Source organism: Sander lucioperca, chromosome 2 (genome assembly GCF_008315115.2).
Source record: "Sander lucioperca isolate FBNREF2018 chromosome 2, SLUC_FBN_1.2, whole genome shotgun sequence".
In the NCBI taxonomy this organism is placed as follows: Eukaryota; Metazoa; Chordata; class Actinopteri; order Perciformes; family Percidae; genus Sander; species Sander lucioperca.
Window position 1 is genome coordinate 26745066 of NC_050174.1, and position 24474 is coordinate 26769539.

At 40.8% G+C, this 24474-nt stretch overlaps 1 protein-coding gene across 1 annotated transcript in view; it reads right to left on the bottom strand.

Annotated features, from left to right (window-relative positions):
• npr3 (natriuretic peptide receptor 3) overlaps window positions 1-16968 on the bottom strand; it is a 38366-nt gene extending 21398 nt beyond the window's left edge. Inside the window, exon 1 of the mRNA XM_031300492.2 lies at window positions 15949-16968. Coding sequence (XP_031156352.1) covers window positions 15949-16612 — 664 coding nt within the window. The 5' untranslated portion in view covers window positions 16613-16968. The remainder of the gene's footprint in view (window positions 1-15948) is intronic.
• Window positions 16969-24474: the final 7506 nt, after the last annotated feature.

A 24474-nucleotide genomic window follows, 5' to 3' on the forward strand; every position in this document is an offset into this window, starting at 1 on the left:
ACAGAGCACATCCTGTAACGATGAGTTAAATTACAGAGGAGCATAATAAATATGTAATTCCCCACTACCTAAGACACTGTTTTCAGATTTGTTTTGTGATTTTATGATACATTTTTTTATGATATACTTGTAGTTGTTATTTATTTGTTTCCATTTACTTCTTAATTTGCCTCCACTTAAATGAAAATTAATCAACGTTTGCAAGATGTGCTATGACAACCATTTTTGTCTTCCATGTGGTCCATTTAGATATAGGGTTGGATCATAAAAAACATATTTTATAATGTGCTGTAGAAAACATATTTAACACTAACATATTTAAGTTTAACTTTAATAATACTACACTGAGTGAAAGAGGTGATGTTGATTTACATTTGAGATAAACAATTTTCATTCAAGCGCAGCTCGGTCCGGTAACGCCGTGATGATACAGTCGTGATGCAGAGAAGGCGTATTGCTGAGTTTACTTCAGTGTGAACAGTGCTGGTAATGGTATACTTAATCATTAATTTAGTACGCAGTACATACTGATTGTTAGTATGTGATTTTGAACAGACTCACAGTGTCAGCGCACCTCAGAAAAATGCCTTTGTGCTATGCGCCAAAATACAGCCTGCAATCTCGAATATTAACCAAAACAGACTTGGCCGGTATCCATAGTGACTTTTTTTTTTTTTTTTTTTAACAATATTTTTATTGAATTTTCATTAGTGCATTAGCCCCCAATCCCCATCCCCCCGATCCCAGTACATAAAAAAAAAATCTCTCTCCCAACATCTGCCGTATTACAAGAGCCAAGAAACCAAAAGCAAACTATATGAGTATCATATGCACAGAACAATGGCACCTCCAGCAAAGTTATGCTATGCATATAAACTCCAATAAACAAGATTTGCACCTTTGCTATCACCCTCCACGACATGCCTCAGTCCTTTCTCTTTCGTAGATTCACCACTTATAAACTTAGCACAAAAAGTAAGGACATTTTTGTTTGGTAGATATTTCTCTGTGGTAACAATGCTTTTTGGCAATAAATCTAATACCATTGGAAAGCCTGTTTAGTTCCCTTTCAAATGGTGCCCCATTGGTAAGGAACATGCATTTGTGGGATGAGCAGCAGCACTGAGTATGTGGGTTGTGCCCATGAAAAATTTGCCAAATCTTCTCTGCCATTGCCAAACAGGTTATTTTGCTGTTGCTATTGACACTTGTTTTGAGCTTCTGGTACCCCCAGGTGGTGCCAAACAGGTCCCCGATTTAGAGATGAGATTCTGGGACCGAACTCTATCCTCCAAGATGACAACGCTTGCCCCCACAGGGCGGGCTTTATCAGAGACTACCTCCAGAATGTGGGAGTGGAGAGGAAGGAACGGCCTGCCAGCAGTCCTGACCTCAATCCCATTGAACATTGTGGGATCAGCTTGGGCATGCTGTTCGTGCCAGAGTGACCAACACAACCACGTTGGCTGACTTGCGACAAATGCTGGTTGAAGAATGGGATGCCATCCCACAGCAGTGTGTGACCAGGCTGGTGACCAGCATGAGGAGGAGGTGCTAGGCTGTTGTGGCTGTGTATGGTTCTTCCACACGCTACTGAGGCTCCTGTTTGTGAAATTAATAAATTGTTAAATTGCCAATATGTCTTGTTTCTTCAAACTTCAATCATCCAATCCACCAAACACCAAACAAGTCAATGGCAGAATAAGCTGTTTGGCATTGGCAGAGAAGATTTGGCAAATTTTTCATGGACCCACATACTCAGCGCTGCTGCTCATCCCACAAATGCATGTTCCTTACAAATGGGGCACCATTTTATTTTAAAGTACTGTTGTCTGGGCTCTTGTCCGACTGCCCACTGTGTTAACTCTCTGACATCACTCATGCAGTATTGCACATGTTCACTTTATTGTCTCTTATGATCCATTGCATAACGGCACAATCTTACCTGCTGTCATATTTGTTTAAAATCTGTTTGTTTGTTGCACTATTCCATTTGCACAAACTGTATACAGATTATGTACTACACTTAGTATTTATATTTGATCCATATTTAAAAATGTATACTGACCCTTTTTGTAAAGAAAGAATGGGCAGCAGTTATCCTATTAAATTTTTAACTGATAAACAAATTGAGGAATGTGATAGGTTTCATTTTATTAGTCATGACAGCAAATCCTACTGGGAGTTTACCTGCTTGTCCCCTATTACGTGTTCTAAAAGTAATTGTAGTAACTGAAATGAAGACACATTCAGCAAATGCATAGCCTATTTCTTGCATAAAATGTTTTCAGAAAGCCATTTTGGTGATCTATTTTCGTAAAAAATAAGAGATTGTATTCCAAACGAGCCTCCATTATGGTCTGCTTAGAAATCCGGGAGCAGACAGCCCCACGTGACACGTTTGTCCAATCAGGTGCATCTGGCTGTCGGAGGATGGAGCCTGTTTTCTTTGCTTACCAGTGGTCATTGAAGAGTAGTTTTGAATTGCCAAACCTTCCTCCACAGCGCTGCAGAGGAAGGTCTGGCGAATCCACACAGCATTCCAGGATGGGAGAAAACCGTGCTCTGGTTTAATGGCATTTCTTTAAACCAATCACAATCATCATGGGCGGTGCTAAGTGCTGGACGGAGCAACGGTGCCTCTGCTAAATAGCCTCGGGAAGGAACTTGTTTTGGTGGAACGTGTACGTTCAAAAGTAGTTTTAGTCGTGCAACAGAAAACTCAGATTGGACAGATAGTCTAGCTAGCTGTCTGGATTTACCCTGCAGAGATCTGAGGAGCAGTTAACCATAGTCCTCACAAATCCACCGGAGGTTAGAACGCCAACACAAAGAAAGAGGAAGGTAACGGACATCCAGCGGAATTTGAGGCAGCACCTGAACAATCCCTAAGTGAATCGTCATGGATATAGACTATTGAAGAGAATCTGCCCACTGGCCTGCAATGCTGGGAAGCGGGGCGATCCCTTCTGCGAAAAATGCGTATATGGACACGTACCATTAATTTGCAGAGTTTTGAGCTCTCAGGGTTACTGTATCAATATGTATAATTCACACAGTTCCATTTAAATTTGATGCGATCTGAATCAATGAAGGAGAAGGAGTTACAGCACTAATACACTCCATAGTTAGAATTCTCCCTTCAGGTAGCCATGTGCCTCCAAAAAGGTCTCAGGCAGAGTGGGCCGAACAGTGACACACTGCCAACTGTGTTACCGGTGATTCAAATCATGCAGAAGCTATTCTCATTTGGAGGTCCATTTGTTTTAAACTAAACATTTAATCAATTAAAGTAATATAGTGAGCAGAGGGCCTGCCAAAAAAATATCAAATGTCAAAATATTTTTTTGCACTGGGTTGATATGAACTTTTCCTTTGGTGTCCCAGTGATTAAAAATAAATAAACCAACAAACAAGTAGCTACACAAACAAAGGTTGCAATTGAAAACAGTAACCCCAGCGTCCCTGTTAATAACGAAGATTCAGAGTCTTGCTGGAACATTCCTCACAACTCTGTCACTTAAACACACCTCCTGAAATATCCCTTGAGTCAGTGGGACAAACTTCACCTCAGTCCTGCCAGCACTATAGCACCCTTTAATTACACTGGGCTCTACACACACTACTGGCCCTGTGTATGCTCTGCAAGCCATTCCACGGGGCAGCACTTGCAGCCAGCAATATTTCAAAACTTCTGGATTTTCCTTTTTGCTAGGGCACCGATGCTAGTTACAAATTAACTCAGGAATGGGGCAGCACATGGTGCACTTACTGAGTGCCCACAGTGTATTTCAAATGCCCTGTGTTGGCTGTAAACTTCTAAAGCTAGAGAATATACAAATAGGGGGCTGGTTTGCAAATTTGTAATGCCATTACTCCAAAAAAACAAGGATTTATGTTGTTGGATCCGTCTGTCAGAAAGTGAACAGGATAAAGAAAAGAGTATAAGGTGGAATATAAAAGCTCATTGTAAGATGAATCTGTCTCAGTTGGATCGGGGAAAAACTTGACATACATAAACGCTGTTTATTTGAGGGACTGAATGGATGCTGTATAAGCCGATTGATGATTATCCCGTTGTTGCTGTTAGTAACAGTATTGTCCTCTGCCCTTTCAGGCTGAACCTGCAGACATTTGTGGTCGTACAGTAAAAGCGAGTCATTGCGTTACAACTATGCTGGAGTCCAAGGGGAGTTCTCGCCAAACACAAAGACTTCATACAGACTCAGGATGGGAGTGCATGTCTCAGGAGGATTAGCATCAGAAACAGACCAATCACAAGAGAGGTGCTTCATTTTCCCTCCTATGTGTTTGTTGCATGTTGTAATATTGTGCAGCCTATGGTACAGACATCTGTAGCAAACTGGTGAGGGGATTTTTTACAGGCAAAGCGTGAGTTGCTGGTAAAAATGACATGAACAGAAGCGATGCAAGTAAGAATTGTGTGCAGTATCAGCTGAATATGTTGGTTTGTGTCATTATAAAATTAGAAGGAACAGGCAATGAGTAATACTTCAAATTTCTTAGAGTAATCCTTCAGCACACTATGAAGCATTAGTTAAGTATCAGTAAATACTAAATTCATCATTTATAAAGCATTGTTCCTACATTATTACACACTAGTCTGGTACTGATAAACAGTTATACATGTTTTATTCTTGATTAATAACCTCATCTATAATTGTTTATTGATTGTATTTTTTATACTTTATGAATGATGGGATTCACCAATTCTAAGTTAGGCTTAATATAATTTATAAAACAGTTATTTAGGAGATGTCAATGGTTCCCAGGACCATTAATGAAAATGTAAGTAAATGATTATCAAACTATTTAGCAGTGTTGTAGTCAAGACCACATAAACCGAGACCAAGTCATCACCAAGACCAGTGTATCGAGACCAAGACGAGACTGAGACTTTGAGGGGTTGATACCGAGTCAAGACCAAGACCAGACCAGTGCGAGTCTCACATTGCATGACATGATAAAATGTGGAAAATTCTAACCATAGGTACTCCTAAAATTGATCTAAAAGATCCACAATTCCAAAAAAAACACCCACAGAAAACAAGAAAAGATTCTTCTTTATTTACCTATTTTATTGCCATAAGTGTATCATGAGAAATGCCTTAAAAGTAATAATCGAAAGGCAGTCGTGGTCTTGCCCGGTCTTGAAATAAAATCCAGAGTGCTCTTTATCCGAGATGAGACAAGACCGAGTCAAAATGTGATCGATTCTCGAGTACTACAACACTGCTATTTAGATGTACATTTATGCATGTGTTTGCACTTATGATTTAGACATGCACTAAGGGTCAGTAAGTGTGTTAATTTACTGAAGTTCATGATTAATTCAGGTAGTTAGAAAGCATTTACTAGTTGTTTGTTAAATATATAGTGTGTAGTTTCTGTCTCCCCCATGAGGAATTCTAAGTAATGACAACAACACTGTTGGTGCCCCCACCCCTCCCCCACGCATTAGCTAGTAGCCAAGGAGGACACGGAGGATTAAAAAAACATGATGGACTCTTCAGAAGTGGTCATTATCTTCACTTGAGTTTCTGCGTGGGAAAGTCGCCAGACACCACAATCTTCTGAACATAGTCACACTGAGAAATCCAGAGAGAGTTGTGTGGAGCTGATAGTCTTAATTAGCTTTGTAGCAACTCATTTGGCAATGGCTTGAATGTAACGGACATTCATTAATATCAAAAAGTTAAGCACTAAAGCTTTAACATATTAAAAACTCGGTGATGATGCACAGTTGTGCTTACAGTATGTGATCTAGTTAAAGTTGCATTAGTGATTTTGTTGCATCAATGAATGCAGTCACAGTAATTACTTCAGAAATTCAATTAGGTTTGGATTCTCCTCAGGCAGACATAATGTCAACTGTCAAGTCAATTTTATTTATAAATGACAAATTTGCCTCGAGGGGCTTTATAATCTGTACAGCATAGGACACCCTCTATCTTTAGACCCTCGATTCGGATAAGGAAAAACTCCCCCCAAAAAACTCTTTAATAGGAAAAACGGTCTGTAAAAACAGCCTTTTTTCAATAAGAAATAATTGTTTCCAGTCCCACCACTGTCCAATTTACTGTAAACTGATTGTGCTCTATCATATCATGCTGTTCATGTCAGCCACAGGTCTACCTTTGATGCAATTATAAATGCACAGCCTCAGGCACTGCTTTGGCCAGACCTGTTGGACAGAGGCTAAGGATGATGCACCAACAGCCCCCTTGGGTAAACTGTGTTTTCCGTCAAGGATACATAAAGAGGAACAGACATGCTGAAGGTGTTTATGGCTATAAAGAAAGGAGAGCACTTCAGCCTTTAAATAATAATTCTGCTATATTACAACTTGGGTCTTATTTTTGTAGTTTTCGCCATCATTTCTATGATAACCTTAAACTGTCCAAGTTAATTACTGAGATCATCTTGGAACACAAAAACACAGAAAAAAGTCTTACGGGTCAAGAAACACGATCAGACAACTTAGACACAAACCAGCAGTTTATCAGGATTATCTAAATCATTTTATTTGGAGGGGAAAAAAGAGTGAAAGTGAGCACACCTGAAATGTTTGCTATAAAAGAGAAAACTGTGTGTACACAACTATAGTAAGTAAAAAAGTAAGTAGGTCAAAGTTGAGGCAGGATATGAGTCTACAAAAGTGATGGACAGTTTGGGTAATACTTTGACCTAATAGTTTGCCTAGTTAGCTCAAACAGAACAAAGAACACTTCATGTTGGCTGTGCAGAGGAGTAATGATTTGAAGTATACACTCAGTAATTACAACCACACAATGTCTACTGTCTAGGGCTCCGATAGTTCTGATAGTTATGGATGTAATTCCAGCTTGATAAAACATCTGGATTTGTTAAGCTTTGAAGCTGAACTATCTCTTATTGAATCTTTTGTCTGTCCTCTGTCTTTTTTATTAGCAATGTGTCAAACACTCAGGTAAGCAGGAGCCTCACTTTAAGCCAGCACTGGACGTCATTACCTCGATACATGACAGACCTGACTGGTGACTGGAGATTATATCAGGTGCAGATACTTAACGTTAATGCCATAAATGATTGGTTAATGTGCTCTCTGCACGCCAGCATCCGTGCTCGGTCAGAGAGTAAAAGGAAGCTAACATTACCAGTCAAGAGAAGACGATGCGTTTCTGTTGTGCAACAAGACCAACTAATAGAGCGGGCACCCATATATAGAGGTTTACTCCTTGACGCAGCGGGCCCGGGTTCGACTCCGACCTGCGGCCCTTTGCTGCATGTCATTACCCCCTCTCTCTCCCCCTTTCATTTCTTCAGCTGTCCTGTCAATTAAAGGCCTAAAATGCTGAAAAAATAATCTTAAAAAAAACAAGACCAACTAAGTAGTGAGTCTCCTCTGATCTCGCTGCATCACGTCCATGTCAGGAGTTGGAATATCCTATGTTTAATATGTTTGTTTGTTTGTTTCTGTATGCACCATTCACCAAGGCAAATTCCACATACGTGTAACTTATTGTGGCAATAAACCCTTTTCTGATTCTGATTGTAGTTAAAGCAAAAGCTCAACTTTAGGAAAATATGTGTATTGGCTTTCTGGCGGAGAGCTGAATGAGAAGATTACGGAAGAGGATTAGGGCCACAAAAAAAAAAATATCTCAGAATTCTGACTTTATTCTCACAATTCTGTCTCATAACTCAAATACATTTTTTCACATGTGGCCCTAATCCTCCTTAGAAGATTGATGCCACTGTCATATCCATCTGTTAAACATGCACACATGGTGGCTGAAGTGACTTGAGCTGCAGCCCCTTTTACCTTTTGGCTGAAGAGCCCCTCTGGGCAAAATGAATACATATATATTATTAACTGCTTCTGCCACTTTTTTGTATTACCCAAAGTTCTCACTATTACACATAATTAAATGTGGTGTTCCTGCCTGCTGATGGGGAACATACTCCTATGTGTGTGTGTGTGTGTGTGTGTGTGTGTGTGTGTGAGAGAGAGAGATAGAGAATTTTCTTCAAGCTGGCATGAAGTTGCTTAAAAAAAGCTTGTGCACATTCCTGCTCAGTTTTGAGTGTTCCAGTGCAAGTGTTCTTCTGGATTTCTAAGCTTCACTCCAATTGTTTTCCAAAGCCAAGAGCAACTTCAAGTGTGTGAAGTAGACCTTTCTTTATCCTAAAGGACACAGCCTTGTCTTGATTAGCAATGTTATCTTATTTGGGGTGATGTTTAGCTAAAAACAAGGGACATGTCTGTTACAGATCCTAAAATATGTAAGCATATATAATACAACACTTATTCTAAAAAGACACATTGAGTAGGATTTTCCTGAAAACAAGGCATAAATTAAGTAATCCCTCTCAATCATCACTTGTGACCCATGTGTGACAGTGTCTGTATCTGCTGAGACCCTGCCCCCTGCCTGGATTTTCTTATTTTGCTGTGTTTGGGATGTTTCTGGGCGTCAACGTCTATTAAAAACTTGGCGACCAGGTGCCAGATCGTAAGCACACATCAAAGAGGAAGCTATGAAAATGGCGGACACAAAAAACCCAAATACTGTGTAGTGCATTGAAATGCCAAGTGGACAAAGCTCGTATCAAATCAAGAGTGAATCTGGGGTTGGCTTCCACTGGCGAGCACCATAACCCTCGTAGAGTCGGGAGAAGAGGCCACCTTTGAATGTTGTCTTTACAAACCGCAACCGACAGATCCTACTCCTTTACACCTACCTTGTTTGGTACGGACTTTCTGACTTTTCAGTTTGATCCACACCAAAATTACAGGTGTAAAACCTTCCCCCCCAACCATGGTCCAGACCAAACAGCCGAAATTTGGTCCAACGAAAAGAAGTGTTCTCAGCCCGGTTTGTTTCAAGTGTGAAAGCATTTTTTTTTTTAATGGTTCGGACTTTCGGACCAAATACAAAAAAGTTCTGGCAGGCTATTGTCGTGTTATAAGAGAAGTATAGCTCCTTTAAGGAATAGCTCAGTGCTTAGTGTGTGAGCAGACAGCTGTCGGCTATCAGAGCTGAGAATACATCAGCAGTTTACTTGTTAAGTGGTAGTAAATGTACAGCTTTCAGTTTGTCTCTGAATAAATGCTGCAGCTCCTCAAAACCACAAGTAAAGTTCCCGTGTCATGCTTCTCAACAACGCAACAAAACAAAAAAGGAGCTGCGGCAGCACGGGGAGAGCAGCAGTCAGCTGGAAAAAAACTCCCCAAAACTCTGACACCAGAGAGAGGATACGAGTGGACAGGAAAACAAACTAATCAATGTCAGGTATCGGGAGACGCGACTCAAGTACGTATGTGATGACGACAGGACGTAGTTTTGTCTTCTAGAGTTTTTTAGTGTGCTTGCATAACTTCAGTGTGACCGTGGTTCGGACTTTCAGGTGTAAAAAGGCCCTTAATAATTTGGTATATTTTTGACCTTCTCTTGGGAAAAATTATCTTTTAAAGCTTACACTTTTGTTTTGCGTATGTTCAATAGTGCTTCAGACGGTTTACATCTCATTCAGTTATAGAATTAACACTATTATAGTCTCAACACATTTCTCTGGTGATTAAAGCCATATATATATCGTATCGTAAATATAAGTATTGTACAGTACATGCAGAGCAATGATTACAGACAGTGGCGGAGTGGGACCATACAAATCTACCGTGAAATTTCGTAGACCACCGGCCCTTGGGGGGAATGAATGAACAACACACAGCACAGCAACACGATCCCTTTTTTCCTTTTGAGTCTGACCTTCTCAGCGCCACCTTTCCCTTTTATTTTTTGGCTTTTCATCATTAGACGCTCACTGATCCCCCTATGTATTTCTGAAAATCCTAGACATTGTTGTGACCTGCACTTCGTTAGTGCTTTCTGATTAGCCTGTGTTTGTATTGAAATAAGAGGCTGCGGCCCGTCTTACGGGTTGAGCAGAGGCTGCACAGTTTGACCAGCGGGCAGCGGCCGCCCACCAGGCCGCCGGATGGTGTTGCTAAGAACTTGCAATGTATAACTATTATCAGACCGGCCCTAGCGGCCCACCGGGAAAAGTCCTGACTCTCCCGATTGCCACTCCGCTACTGATTACAGATGTGATAGGCACAGACAAAAGGGTGTGCCGCCGATACTGGAACAAAAGCACAGACAGTATGAAAATAAAAACCAAAACCAAAGTTTCACTCTCAGTGGTTTCTGTGTTATAAGGAATACTTTCAAAATACTATATACTATTGTTTAAGCTACCTTTAGCTCGGAAGTCGTGGACAAGGCCAGTGAGTGAGTACTCGTAGTAGCAGTAGTTCTGCTTACGCAGAGAACGTACACACTGCCAATTGAATGTGGCCATATGTGGCCCAGACAACTGGGTGCGTTCACAGCTGTACTTAGAGTGCTCAACAAACTCAGGCCCAGTGGTGGAAGAAGTATTCAGATCCTTTACTTATGTAAAAGTACTAATACCACAGAGAAAATTACTCTGTTACAAGTTACAAACATCAGATTTTATAAACTACATGTGTTTTGTGTGCAGAAATCTTAATGTGTAAAGTAACTAGTAACTACAGCTGTCAGATGAATGTAGTGGAGTAAAAAGTACAATATTTCTCTCTGAAATGTAGCGGAGTAGAAGTAGAAAGTGGCATGAGAGTTGGGGCAGAATGCTACACGTAGGGAAAAGGAGGCAGAGGGATTTTTTTTGTTACGGCTAGGCTAACCCGTAGTAGCGGTGGTCTTTGTGGTTTTAACAAGCCCGCTTAGTTTAGCGCGTTCGTAACAGAACGTACAAAAGGTACGTGGAGATATGGACCCTACGCCGTAGCCTCACAACTGTGATTGGTCCGCTCGGGCTGTGTCTTGCTAGTGTTGCATACACAGGGGAGACACTTTGATTCTCTCACTATGACTCTAGAGTCACTACTCGCTCTGAAGATAATCCCTGTCACTCTCTCGCTCTACCACACACTCCTCACACGCATGCCGGCCCTGCTATTCTCTTAAAGAGATCGACGCACACACCAACGCACAAGTATAAACTTAAGGCCACTTATGTTGGCTACGAAGAAAGCTCTCCGCAGTACCCTTAATCAGGCCAATTTATACTCCTGCATTAAATCAACACCGTGGGTACGTAAGTAGGTACGTGGAGATATGCACCCTACGCCGTAGCCTGATGTGCACTTGTCAAAAAATGTTACTACACTTCCCGGCGACGCAGACCGCAACAACTGTGATTGGTCAGCTCGGCCGTGGCTTGGTAGAGTTGCATTTCCCCCGACTCAAACAACATGAAATCAAGGAGAGGGTTAACTTTTCCTGCTACAGATTTCCAACTGTGGTCAAAAAGCACAGGGGAGACACTTCTCTCACTATGCCTCTGGAGTCGGTACTCGCTGCGAAGATAATCACCGTTACTTTCTCACTCGCTCTACCACACACACACACACACACACACACACATGCCGGCCCTGCTATTCTCTTAAAGAGATCGACGCACACACCAACTCACAAGTATAAACTTCAGGCCACTCACGTAATACGGAGAAAGCTCTGAATGGAGCCTCCACAGAACCATAAATCACGCTCAACCCTCAATTATCTTGAAAATCAATTCGGGATCTGACCTTACCCCTTAGTATACTGTAGCTAAGACACACAACCTATAATCAGATAGGCTTGGAGCTGCTGCTGTGCAAGATAAGGAAAGGCTCATGACGGCAGTAGCTGTAGGGGCATTCAGCTAGGGGAAATAAATAAATGAAAAAATTGATTTAAAACCAAATATGTGCATGTTCTGGATGTTTCCAATGGCTTTGACAGTTCAGACAGTATAGCTATGCAGAATGGCTGTGTATAATAAGACTGTGCTGTTGAAGGATACTGCCAGTGGCAGACCAAGGACATTGTAGATTGTGTTCTGGAAATGTGAATGTGACAGCATGACTGACTCCAGTGTGCAGACTAGTCATATCTACAGGAATCTAAAGTGCCAGGGCACTGATGGCTGTGTGCCTGATTGCTGTTGGCAAAGCTGAGAACTGCAACAGCATCATTGATATGAAACCTTCATACCATGTTATATTATATATATTTACACGGGTGAATCCCACATATATATCATGTGCTGAAGCAGGCTAATGACGGCCTGCCTCTCCCCTCTAACACCGCTTAGTTTTTGCTGAAAGCTGTACAATATTTGCTGAAACCCTTCAAACCTCTTGGTTTAAGCACCTGACATGCCGGGAATACTAATTCCTTGCCATCAGGTGCACTTTGTGGCTCTGCAGCATTTAGCATGTTTAATATATGCTAATTTATACAACAGCCACTTCTGTCATATGAGGTGATGTAATCAGGAGCTGAAATCAGAGGATTATAGCCAACGAGCTGCTTATCAGGCCTGAACAGCCTTGGCATATACACACATTTTCATTTGGTTCGACTTTAAAGGGAGAAAAGTGATACCAAATCAACAGGACTAGTGTAGTCATTGTGTACATTTACATTAGACTGCACTAGTACAGTAATAGCCTAGTTTTGTATACTGTATGGCTCATGCTGAAAAAGATAGCAGTCCTACTACTGCTACTAATTCATGTTGTTAGGTAGTCAGTAAAATATTCAAAATTAGTTTTATGTTCATGGAAAAAAAGCCCACCCCCCCAAAAAAAAAAAAGAAAAAAAAGAATGATATGCCAATTTGTTCTGAGGGGCATGTAAATACATTAGGGCTTCTTCGACCAAAACTCATATGATTTCGTCGACTAATCGATTAGTTGATTTAATCGACCGAAAGAATCATGCAAAAGCACCACTTTAAATCTTGTGTTTGCCAGAGATGTTCTCATACGTTTCTTGGAAATAAGTAATTCAGCATTGAAAAAGCGTTAAAAATCTTAGTCGACTAATCAGCTAGGAGGGGGCAGCCCTATAGGATACAACACACCTTTAATAAAATAAAAACATATTGAACTGACTTATTTTCTTTTATTTATTTTCTACTATGCTTAGTTACTCACTAGCAGAACCTGAGAGACTGCCTTCTGTCCTGAAATGGTGCAAAATAAAACAGTGACGGTGTTTAAGGTCTTACTGGACTGTAAGAGCTCTAATCACTCACAGCTTTAGGCCACATATGGAGACAGTGAATCCCATTTTGGTCACTCGCTTTCTGTCTGCCAATTCCAAGACCTCTGAACATTTTCAGAGAACTAACCCCTGCGGCTCATCTCTTCAGTCTGTTAGCATGATATGGATGATGTTCTGTGTCAACAGCATGCAGAACATTATGTAAAATCTAAAAAGTGAGTGTGGGCGGGGTGAGGACAAATAAAACACAGATGTCCATCACCTCAGTGTCTGCTCCTGGGATGGATACTTGGCTCTGCGGGGGAACAGAGGCTGAGTAGGTGGGCAGTCGGGCTGCCGCTAATGATTGTTATTAACCTATCAAACATTTATTTCAATTATTAATTAAATCTAAAGCTAATGTCCAATCACTATCATTGCCCAAAGTGGCATCTTCAGATATTTACAATTCTGTTTACATTAACTGCATTTTATTCATTTTGCAAAATATGTTATCGCTATATTTTAAACTTTGCATTATTTTATGTCCTTATTTTGTTTCCATGGACAGTCTTTACATCTATGATGAGCAGTGGAGGAATAGGGACACAGAAAGGGAATTTGGTCCTAAAAAGACTGGACCTTTGGAAGATATCACTTGACAACAAGACTGTGTTGGATACATTTGTCTGTTAAGAGATGTAATGTACAACTATAAAGCTTGTTTGTAATTTATGTAACTTATTTATGAAATGTAAGTCATTTTTAATCATGAAATGAATGTGATTCATGAAAACAATTTGCTTCAAATTTGTTTGTTTTTAGCTTTTGTGTTGTTTGAGTGTGGAAAAGAGGATTTTATATCCTGTACCAGAACATTTTCAAAAATTCACCAGAATGCAGGAAATGAAGTGTTTGACGCTCAAAATCTTCTGGGGGAGGATCCCCAGACCCCACAGTTGCAATGTGTCCCCCCCCCCCCCCAATGTGGAAACAAAAGCTATGCCCTTGGCTGCGATAGCCTAATTATAGTGATAATCATCATTATTTGCAGCATGAATTCAATGATCTTTAAAAGCAAGCCCATCTTGGTGTTTGAGAAACATGGATTATCAAACAGTAATTTATTGTGGTTAAACTATCAGTTTAGTGGGCAGACCAGTTGTGAAGTGAAGCCAACAGTGTTGTCATGCTGCACATGAAAGGAAAATCCATTTTCACCTTTGATTCGTCTGATTTTAAGTGACACAGACACTGACTTGTGATACCAAATTACAATGTGAAAAACCCTGACATGGAACTTGATTTTATAGGTAGGTGACCTATTAAATGACTAGTGGTGGAAGAAGTATTCAGATCTTTTACTTAGGTTAAAGTACTTATACCACACTATAAAAATACGCTGTTACAAGTACAGGTCCTGCATTGCAAATGTTACTTAATTAAAAGTGTGTAAGTATCATCAGGAGAATGTAGTTAAAGTATTAAAAGATTGTAAAAAGTGTAAAGGCTCCAACCAGTTGTGTGTTTAATGGTCTGATCATCTCAGCTGGACTTGTAGCCGTTATATTGTTGGCTAGTTTACTTTAGAATCAAACATCAGATTTTATAAACTACATGGGTTTTGTGTGCAGAAATCTTAATGTGTAAAGTAACTAGTAACTAAAGCTGTAACAGATGAATGTAGTGGAGTAAAAAGTACAATATTTCTCTCTGAAAGGTAGCGGAGTAGAAGTAGAAAGTGGCATGAAGAGAAAAGACTCAAGTAAAGTACAAGTACCTCAACATTTGAACTGAAGTACAGTACTGGAGTAAATGTACTTAGTTACAGTCCACCACAGTAAATGACTAGCTGTTATTCAAGTAGGGGTGACGGGGGCAATTGTAAAAAAAATTACATTTTCCTTCATAACTCAAACACTACTTTAAATACACTTGTCATCTTTTGATATAGGAAGGATACATATGTGCACTAATTAATAATACAATTGATATATTTTCACAGATAAGGACAAAACTATAATATTAAATTGAATGCAAGAAGTCAGTGTTGCAGTTATAACAGTGGTTAAGGGCAATTGTAACACTAAAAACACAAGTCATATTAACCCACTTTATCTCAAATAAAACCACACCTCAAAGTAATCAGATTACTGCTGTAGTATGTAATAATGTTTCTAACGCTAGTATTTGTTTTTTACATGGTTCAAATTCGTTTTCTCTAATGGAACCATCTAATTCACTTAGACACACTGGTGGAATGTAACTAAGTACATTTACTCCAGTACTGTACTTCAGTCCAAATGTTGAGGTACTTGTACTTTACTTGAGTCTTTTCTCTTCATGCCACTTTCTACTTCTACTCCGCTACCTTTCAGAGAGAAATATTGTACTTTTTACTCCACTACATTCATCTGTTACAGCTTTAGTTACTAGTTACTTTAGTTACTCCACTACATTCATCTGTTACAGCTTTACAGCTTTAGTTACTAGTTACTTTAGTTACTCCACTACATTCATCTGTTACAGCTTTAGTTACTAGTTACTTTACACATTAAGATTACTGCACACAAAACACATGTAGTTTATAAAATCTGATGTTTGATTCTAAAGTAAACTAGCCAACAATATAACGGCTACAAGTCCAGCTGAGATGATCAGACCATTAAACACACACCTGGTTGATCCTTTACACTTTCTACAAGGTTTTAATACTTTAACTACATTCTCCTGATGATACTTACAAACTTTTACTGAAGTAGTATTCCAATGCTTTTACTTGTAACAGTGTGGTATTAGTACTTTTACTGGAGTAGCCTAAAGGATCTGAATACTTCTTCCAACACTGCTTAGACATTCAGCCTACCTTCGGTGTCATGGATGTTTTGGAGGATGTCGTCGGTGTCCAGGCGATCCTCTTGGGAAACAGCATACGTCTTGATGTTAAAGTCCGCCATCAGGTGATAGACTCCCTCCAGAGTGAAGTAGCAGTTCCGCTCCTCCTTGTCGTCTTCGTACACCAGCAGCGCGCTCCTCCAGGTGAAGTGCTCGAACACCGCGGTGAACGTCTCTGCCATCTTCACGTAGGACGGAGCGATGCGGGTCAGGTGGGAGTACTCGGCGTTCTTGTTGCTGAAGCCGGTGGCCAGGGCACCTGCCGAGATCACCGGGATGTCCCAGTGGGATGCCAGCCTCACCACTGCCGCCGCCTCGTACTCGCACACCGGACCCAGAATCAGATCCGGCTTGCGCCCGCACGACCTGTCCACTAACACAAACATAGCATCATTGAAACAGTTGGAGTTCTCAAAGTGGATGTTGAAGCGGAACCCGGAGTACTGTCCTCCGTCTGTCTTCAGCCTCTGCTGCGCGTAAAGGATCGCTGGTGACACTCTTGTGTGTGAAAAAGGGTAGGAATTATTTTGTGGCAAAAACACCAAAACCTCTATGTCTTCGGTGATGGTATTTGTCATAACTGGGTTCAGGAGCATCAAAAAGTAGTACACACACAGTGTGCTGAGATATGGCATGATGCCACTTTCCAAGTCCCGCTTCAGATAAATGACAAAGTGTTGGACAGATGTTCTTCAAATGTTTCTTTCCTCAAGTTGGCTCCACTTGGCAGCGCACATACAGCTGCAAACAGAAAGCCCTCCGCCGTGCGTAAATGGCTTAATGGTAAATAAGTGTGTTGGTTTTTTAAAGAAGCGGATCTGCCTGACTGTGTGTGTGTGTGTGTGTGTGTTTTCTTCTGCATTGAGAGTTCCTTCCGAATGCTCCTGAACCTGCTCAAAATATTCTTCCCCAACAGCTGATCCTGCCAAGCTCGGAGGGTTCTTCCAGCTCAGCCAGCAGCCAACACACACGCTGGCTCTGGCCTGGAGTTTTGAAGCATCTTTTCAGGATTATTCCTGCGTCATCGGAGCGCTGCGCACCTCCTTCTTAAAGCGACACTGCCGCCGGAGCTCACAATGAGCCACTTCAACAGAGCGCGAGTTAAATGCAGTTAATGGGAATTATGGTTCTGTAAGCCTGAAACAACAAACAAAGTACAGAACTTTCCTGTGTGTGTTTTTCAAAGATGCTATTATTCATGATGCAAATCTAGCAGCCAGGGGTCAAAAAGTAATGCTCATGTTTTAAACCTTAAATAGATGCTGTATTTCATTTGGGGGGTCCTATAACACTTTGGACAATCCTTAAGATTTCAGTAATGTAGTAACATCAAGTTGTAATACTAGGCTACAGCCAACACTCCTTGAGCAGCTACTTTGTCAGAAGTACAACAGAAGAGCAGCCTATCCATTTACTGTACAACTGAATAAACTCACGTAGTAGGTATAGGCCTATGTGTAGGTAGGCAATTTCAATCCAGATCAGGAATGGCTGACTCCACCACTTACATTAAAAACTGCCATATAGAAAGGTAGCCTAATTACAGAATGTAAATACATTGAATGGCTAATGCAGAGAAAACTGCATCAAAACAACAAGAGAGCTCTTTTTCTCTCTACATGGACTGTAAACTGCATGCAACCAAAGCCGACTCAAACAGGATTGGTCAATACTGCTTTGCCTAGAAACGGAAACCAGAACGCTTCCGGTGCACAAGTCGCGTCACGCCTACAGATTCTGCATTCATAGGCAGATATCTGTTTTTATAGAGATTAGCCTGACACACACACACACACACACACACACACACACACACACACACACACACACACAGAGTTGGAGATGATCATTCATGCTTTCATTTCCTTTCGTTTAGATTACTGTAACAGTCTTTTTACCTGTTTGAGTAAGAAGGAGCTTTACCGTCTCCATGCTGTTCAGAACTCTGCTGCAAGGCTTTTAACTCACATTAACAAAAGAGCACACATCACACCTGTTTTAGCATCACTTCACTGGTTACCAGTCCAGTATAGAATATATATAAAATCCTGGTCCTTAATTTTAGGGCCCTGCACGGTCAAGTTCCTCCCTACATCTCTGACTTGATACAGCTTCATGCTCCCACCCGTAGTCTGAGGTCATTAGGTCAGAGGCTATTAGTGGTTCCCCGTACTCAGTTTAAAACTAGAGGGGACTGATCATTCCAAGCAGTGGCTCCTAGGCTGTGGAATGTCTTGCCTCCCTCTCTGCGTTGTGTGAATTCTGTCGAATCTTTTAAAAAGCAATTGAAAACTCTGCTATTCAAGCAGGCTTTAAGTTAGTCAAGGTTTTTTTATGGTTGTTTGTTATGTTTTCTATTTGTATTTAAATTTTCTTGTATTTTAATTGGTTGTATTGTATTACATTTTATTGTGAAGCACTTTGTGATTTCTATCTGTGAAAGGTGCTAAACTTTACTTACTTACTTACTTACTTACTTACACACACACACACACACACACACACACACACACACATAGTGCGTTTCACTATCTTTGTGGGGACCCATCATTGACATAATGCATTCCCTAGCCCCTTACCCTAACCTTAACCATCACAACTAAATGCCTAACCTTAACCCTTACCCTCACCCTAACCATAATTCTAACCCTAATCCTAAAACCAATACAAGTCTTAACCCTCAAACAGCCCTTTAAAGTTGCGGGGTCCAGCATTTTGGCCAAGTATACTGTATTCCTGGTTTTTGGACCCCACGAATATAGTTAAACACACACACACACACACACACACACACACAGATGGATGATGGCAGCCATTATTTTTTCAGAATTGCTAAGTCTGGGGTTCGTTAGTGCTTTGAACGAGGATTCATTTAACAAAATTTCAAGTACTTCAAGCACAGGACCAGAAAATTGCCTCCCTGGTGGAAAAGGTTTCATTCAAGGTATTTCACATAACCACTGTTACATTTTGTCCCACACAACAACTATATGTGATAGTGTTGGTGTATAAATTGATTCTATAATAGTTTTTTTCCTCCATACAAAGTTCTCAGTCCACACATGCATAGTAAACCTATGCTGTCCACCTGCCCACTCTCAACCCGTTCTCTCTCCGAACTCGTAAAGTACGGACGTTTGGGCAGTGTCTGTCAGCGTCTGAAGCGACGAAAAAAGCACCCTTCAGTGTGTTTGTAGAACATACCGGGAAGAGCAGCAGCTACACGGGGTTTGAAGATGACGTAACACTAAGAGCGACTACGGTAGCGAGTAGTATGAAAGGCCGAAATTCCGCGTAGGGAGGTTGGTTGGGGTGGTGGATGGGTCAAACAACGCAGGACTTTCACCCCAGAGACCAGGGATCATGTCCCGTGTGTCACGTTTCCTAAACCCAACTGAGGCTTTTTTCTGTTCCTAAACCCAACCATCCCGTTAAAGTTTTCCTAAACCCAACCGTCCCGTTCTTCTTTTCCTAAACCCAACCGTCCCGTTCTTCTTTTCCTAAACCCAACCATCCTGTTCTTCCAGCGTGTCAGGGAAATGTAAGCCCACCCACGACCTTTTCCTTAACCTAACTGTGCCAAAAGGGACACCAATAGTCCCAACCAAGCGCGTTTAGTTAAAGCACGTTATATGACGCTAAAGGAGACTTTTAGCGTCAATAACAACGACAAAGGCACCTGACCAAGCGTATTTTACGAGGTGGGAGTGAGAATCTGTTGCCACTCTCTATGTTCCAAGCACTTTTGCTTTTACAGAATATTTCTAAAATACTTGCGGCTACCCATGTGAGACGTATCTCAGAATATTTTTATTAAAAAGCGATTGTTGCAAGCTGATGTGTCTGAAGTGTTTGATACTCAGAAAATAGATTGAAGATGGAGAACTACTTGCATTGACCCGATATGCCAAGATTGTCTTTCCACCTCACTGGTGATGTTTTGAAACTCAACAGTTCACCTTGGGGTTTCAGTGTACAGTACCTGTAAGTTATTCATGTCGATATCTACAGTTTGCTCCGTGAAAAGTGTAAAATATTAATACAGAGGAAATGTTAAATCATATGTCAATCAAGATATTGTTAAAGAAATCAATTCTCGGACCAGCTTCACATTTAATTCAGAGGTGAAAAACGTCAAATGCTCCACAGCTTCTTTTCCTGGCCATAGGACACTATCTGATATTTATCTAAGCAGTTTTTCTTCTTCCAGTCAAGCAAATATGACTATCATGATATGAGACTAGTTATCATCTTAGATTTTGGATGTCATAATATCGTTTTATGGCTTAAGGGTTGGCTTTTCCTGGTTTTAAAGGCTGCATTACAGTAGAGTGATGTAATTTTCTGAACCCAGAGTGTTCTAGCTGTTTTATTATTTGCTATTATTTATAATACCATTCTATTTATTAAAGCACCAATTGTCAATCTTAACAATACCGCAGCAATATCGACATCAAAGTATTTGCTCAAGAATATGGTGACTGGTCTGCTTATTTCAACACAATTTCAATTATAACAGGAATACATTTTAACCATGCCCCTTAATTGCTATTTTTGGGACCCCGGACGAGTCAATTTAACTCAATTTGGCATAGAAAGAATTTTTTTGTTTCACATCTTTACTAGCCAGACATCGAATTATTTTACAGTGGACGTCTTCAAACCCTCCTTCAGTTTCACAATGGCTTAAAGATGTAATGTTTTTCTTAAAATGTAAAATTAAGTACACAATGAGAGGAAACACTGGCAAGTTTTTTCATGTTTCATGTTCATGTTATATATTGTGTGTGTATCAAAGCCTGATATATCTTTTTCCTCTGTGCCATAGAGATCCATTCTTGTCCAAAAACTGTTCACAACACATCAATGAGCCACACTGGTGTACTTCATTACACACACACTGTAGTTTATTTTGATTCAATCACACACACACACGCACACACACACACACACGCACACACACACACACACACACACGCACACACACACACACGCACACACGCACACACACACACACACACACACACACACACAATCCTCACTGGAACACTAGATGTGGTTTAATGTGCCGCTGAAAAGTGGTCAACGACAAATGCACTGTTACTGAGTAATGTTTGCTAAAATTACAGTGACAAGCTGTTTAGGAAGCTGTTTAGGCTTAAAACAAAAAGAAAGTTTATATTTGTGAGCCGAAAGGTTAGGGAAGTCAGAAAGTACTGAGAGACAAACATTGTTTGTGTTAGTCTTTTCATAAGATTTGTTGGCAATAACCAAAATATAGATTAACACCAACCTCATCATTTAAGAACATGCAATCTAGGATTATGTATCATCTCTGCTGAAGAGGAATTGAATCTGGATCCAAATGTTCGCTACATACTATTATCTCTCTCTCTTTTGCTACGTAAGATTCAGTATTCTTCATTGTTATTTCAATACAACATGTCTGTATTTGGACTGTGTGAATGAGGATGTACTGTAAGGAGAATCTGTGTGAAATCTAAACCAATTCACCCAGGATGAAATCACGTCCATTACAGTGATTGTTGCTGCAGTTAGATTATTAACATGTCATATAGACAGCCTGTAGTTTAGTTTGACACTTACATAATTATCTCTTTCAGTTTGGAGGATGTATTCAGATAATTTACTTGCTTCTAAAAGTAGCAATACAACAGTGTTAAAATATACCTTAAGCAAAGATGCAGTAATTATTCTTCTAAACTGACAATGCCTCAAATGCCTGTGTGTAATGTGAAAGGGGTTGCTAGAGAACAACCCACAGAGAATGATCATTAACTCAGTGGTTCTTCTCAGCTCTACGGAACTTTTTAGGCTCCTATAATTCAGTGACTGAACACTACCTGCTCGGCAGCAAACAGCAGACACACAGAGATGAGCTGGAGAACATAGATGAGCATTTAGCAGCTAAACAGACAGATATTTTTCTATTTTTATCGTTTCTTTCACATTAGCATTTTTTTTCCCATTATCGTTTCCTTTACATTTATTTTTTATTTCCTTTCGATATGGTTTTGTATGCACCATCCACCAAGGCAAATTCTTTGTAAGTGTTACTTACTTGGCAGTACATCCTTTTCTGATTCTGATTCAGTGTAGAGGGGAGCTAATTTGCACTACTTTGTAAATTGTAGTTGAGTAGTTTAATCTATAACAATGCGTTATATTTTATATGTTGTTTTGAGTGTAAGAGCTGAATCTTCAAAGTAGCTAGAAACCACAGCTGTCAAATAAGGGTAGTGCAGTAAAAAGTAAGAGTAGAGTAGAAGTATAAAGTAGCATAAAATGGAAATACTAAAGTAAAGAACTGTACTCATGTGCAATACTTGATTAAATGTGGCCTACTTAGTTACATTACACCTGGTCTCTCTCTATGTCTTGCACCAACAGTACTTGTTCTTTACAGCACAGAGGATCAACCCTACAGAGTGACTGACTTGTGTGCAGTTCTACAATGAAAAAAGAACATGTACTTCAGCTCAAATCCTCCGCTCAAGCAGCAGCCTTGCAGTTATCGTGGCTCATTAGCACATGTCACTAATGACTCACCAACCAAGACTCAGAAGACACATTTTGTTTGCTGGCAAGTGGAGTGGAATTTGCTGACGTACATGCCAATGGTTTCCACAGCTCTCATTACACTTAAAATCATTAAATCATTACATGAAAAGGTAAAGTATTATACTGAATGTAAAGCACAATTCTGTGCTATCTCATCTAAAATGTCCAAATTACACCAATGAGCGCAACTAGCACATATTCCGCAATTATGGTAATTAAGTTGAAACCAACACCTTGTCATGTAATGACATCTTTTAGCTCAGTCTGTGGGAGAATTTTCCAGGATATGAGACGACATCCTGCTGCACAAATACCTGCAGGCTCTGCTCTATTTGTGTACACTGTCATGTTTTTCTGGCCACTAATGTTGTTTTCTTTTTCTTTTTTGGCATAATGACCACACCATTTTAATATTAAGTGCAGTTTGCATGTACATATATGGCCAAAAGTATATTGCCACGTGAAATGTTTTTTTCACTTTGGTGTGGCACCAAAGCATCACTCAGCATCAGTGTTGGACCTCACTAATGCTCTGGTGGCTGGATGGGAGATAGTCCCTGCAGCCAGCATCCAACATCTAATGTTATAAGCAGCAGATTGATACACATTAGCGCTGAACGATTTGGGGAAAAAAATCAAATTGCGATTTTTCTGCCACATAATGCGATTATGTTTTGCGATTTTTTACTTAAAGTGCTCATATTATGCTGTTGGGCTTTTTCCCTTACCTTTATTGTGTTATATATCTTTTTTGTGCATGTTATAGGTTTACAAAGTGAAAAAGCCCAAAGTCCACCCCAAAGGGACTTACCATCTCCAACAGAAAACACTGTTCACAAACTGCTCCAAACAGCTCTATTGTAGTCCAGCCTTTACTTCAGAGACAAACATGGTCACTTTGGAACACACGTTATAATGCTCACCTAGCTGCTAGAGTGGAACGCCCTCATACTCTGCTTCTGACTGGCTAGTAGTCCTTACCTAGCTACTGTCAGGGCACGCCCTCATACTCTGCTTCTGACTGGCTAGTAGTCCTTACCTAGGTACTGTCAGGGCACGCCCTCATACTCTGCTTCTGACTGGCTAGTAGTCCTTACCTAGGTACTGTCAGGGCACGCCCTCATACTCTGCTTCTGACTGGCTAGTAGTCCTTACCTAGCTACTGTCAGGGCACGCCCTCATACTCTGCTTCTGACTGGCTAGTAGTCCTTACCTAGCTACTGTCAGGGCACGCCCTCATACTCTGCTTCTGACTGGCTAGTAGTCCTTACCTAGCTACTGTCAGGGCACGCCCTCATACTCTGCTTCTGACTAGTAGTCCTTACCTAGCTACTGTCAGGGCACGCCCTCATACTCTGCTTCTGACTGGCTAGTAGTCCTTACCTAGCTACTGTCAGGGCACGCCCTCATACTCTGCTTCTGACTGGCTAGTAGTCCTTACCTAGGTACTGTCAGGGCACGCCCTCATACTCTGCTTCTGACTGGCTAGTAGTCCTTACCTAGGTACTGTCAGGGCACGCCCTCATACTCTGCTTCTGACTGACTAGTAGTCCTTACCTAGCTACTGTCAGGGCACGCCCTCATACTCTGCTTCTGACTGGCTAGTAGTCCTTACCTAGGTACTGTCAGGGCACGCCCTCATACTCTGCTTCTGACTGGCTAGTAGTCCTTACCTAGCTACTGTCAGGGCACGCCCTCATACTCTGCTTCTGACTGGCTAGTAGTCCTTACCTAGGTACTGTCAGGACACGCCCTCATACTCTGCTTCTGACTGGCTAGTAGTCCTTACCTAGGTACTGTCAGGGCACGCCCTCATACTCTGCTTCTGACTGGCTAGTAGTCCTTACCTAGCTACTGTCAGGGCACGCCCTCATACTCTGCTTCTGACTGGCTAGTAGTCCTTACCTAGGTACTG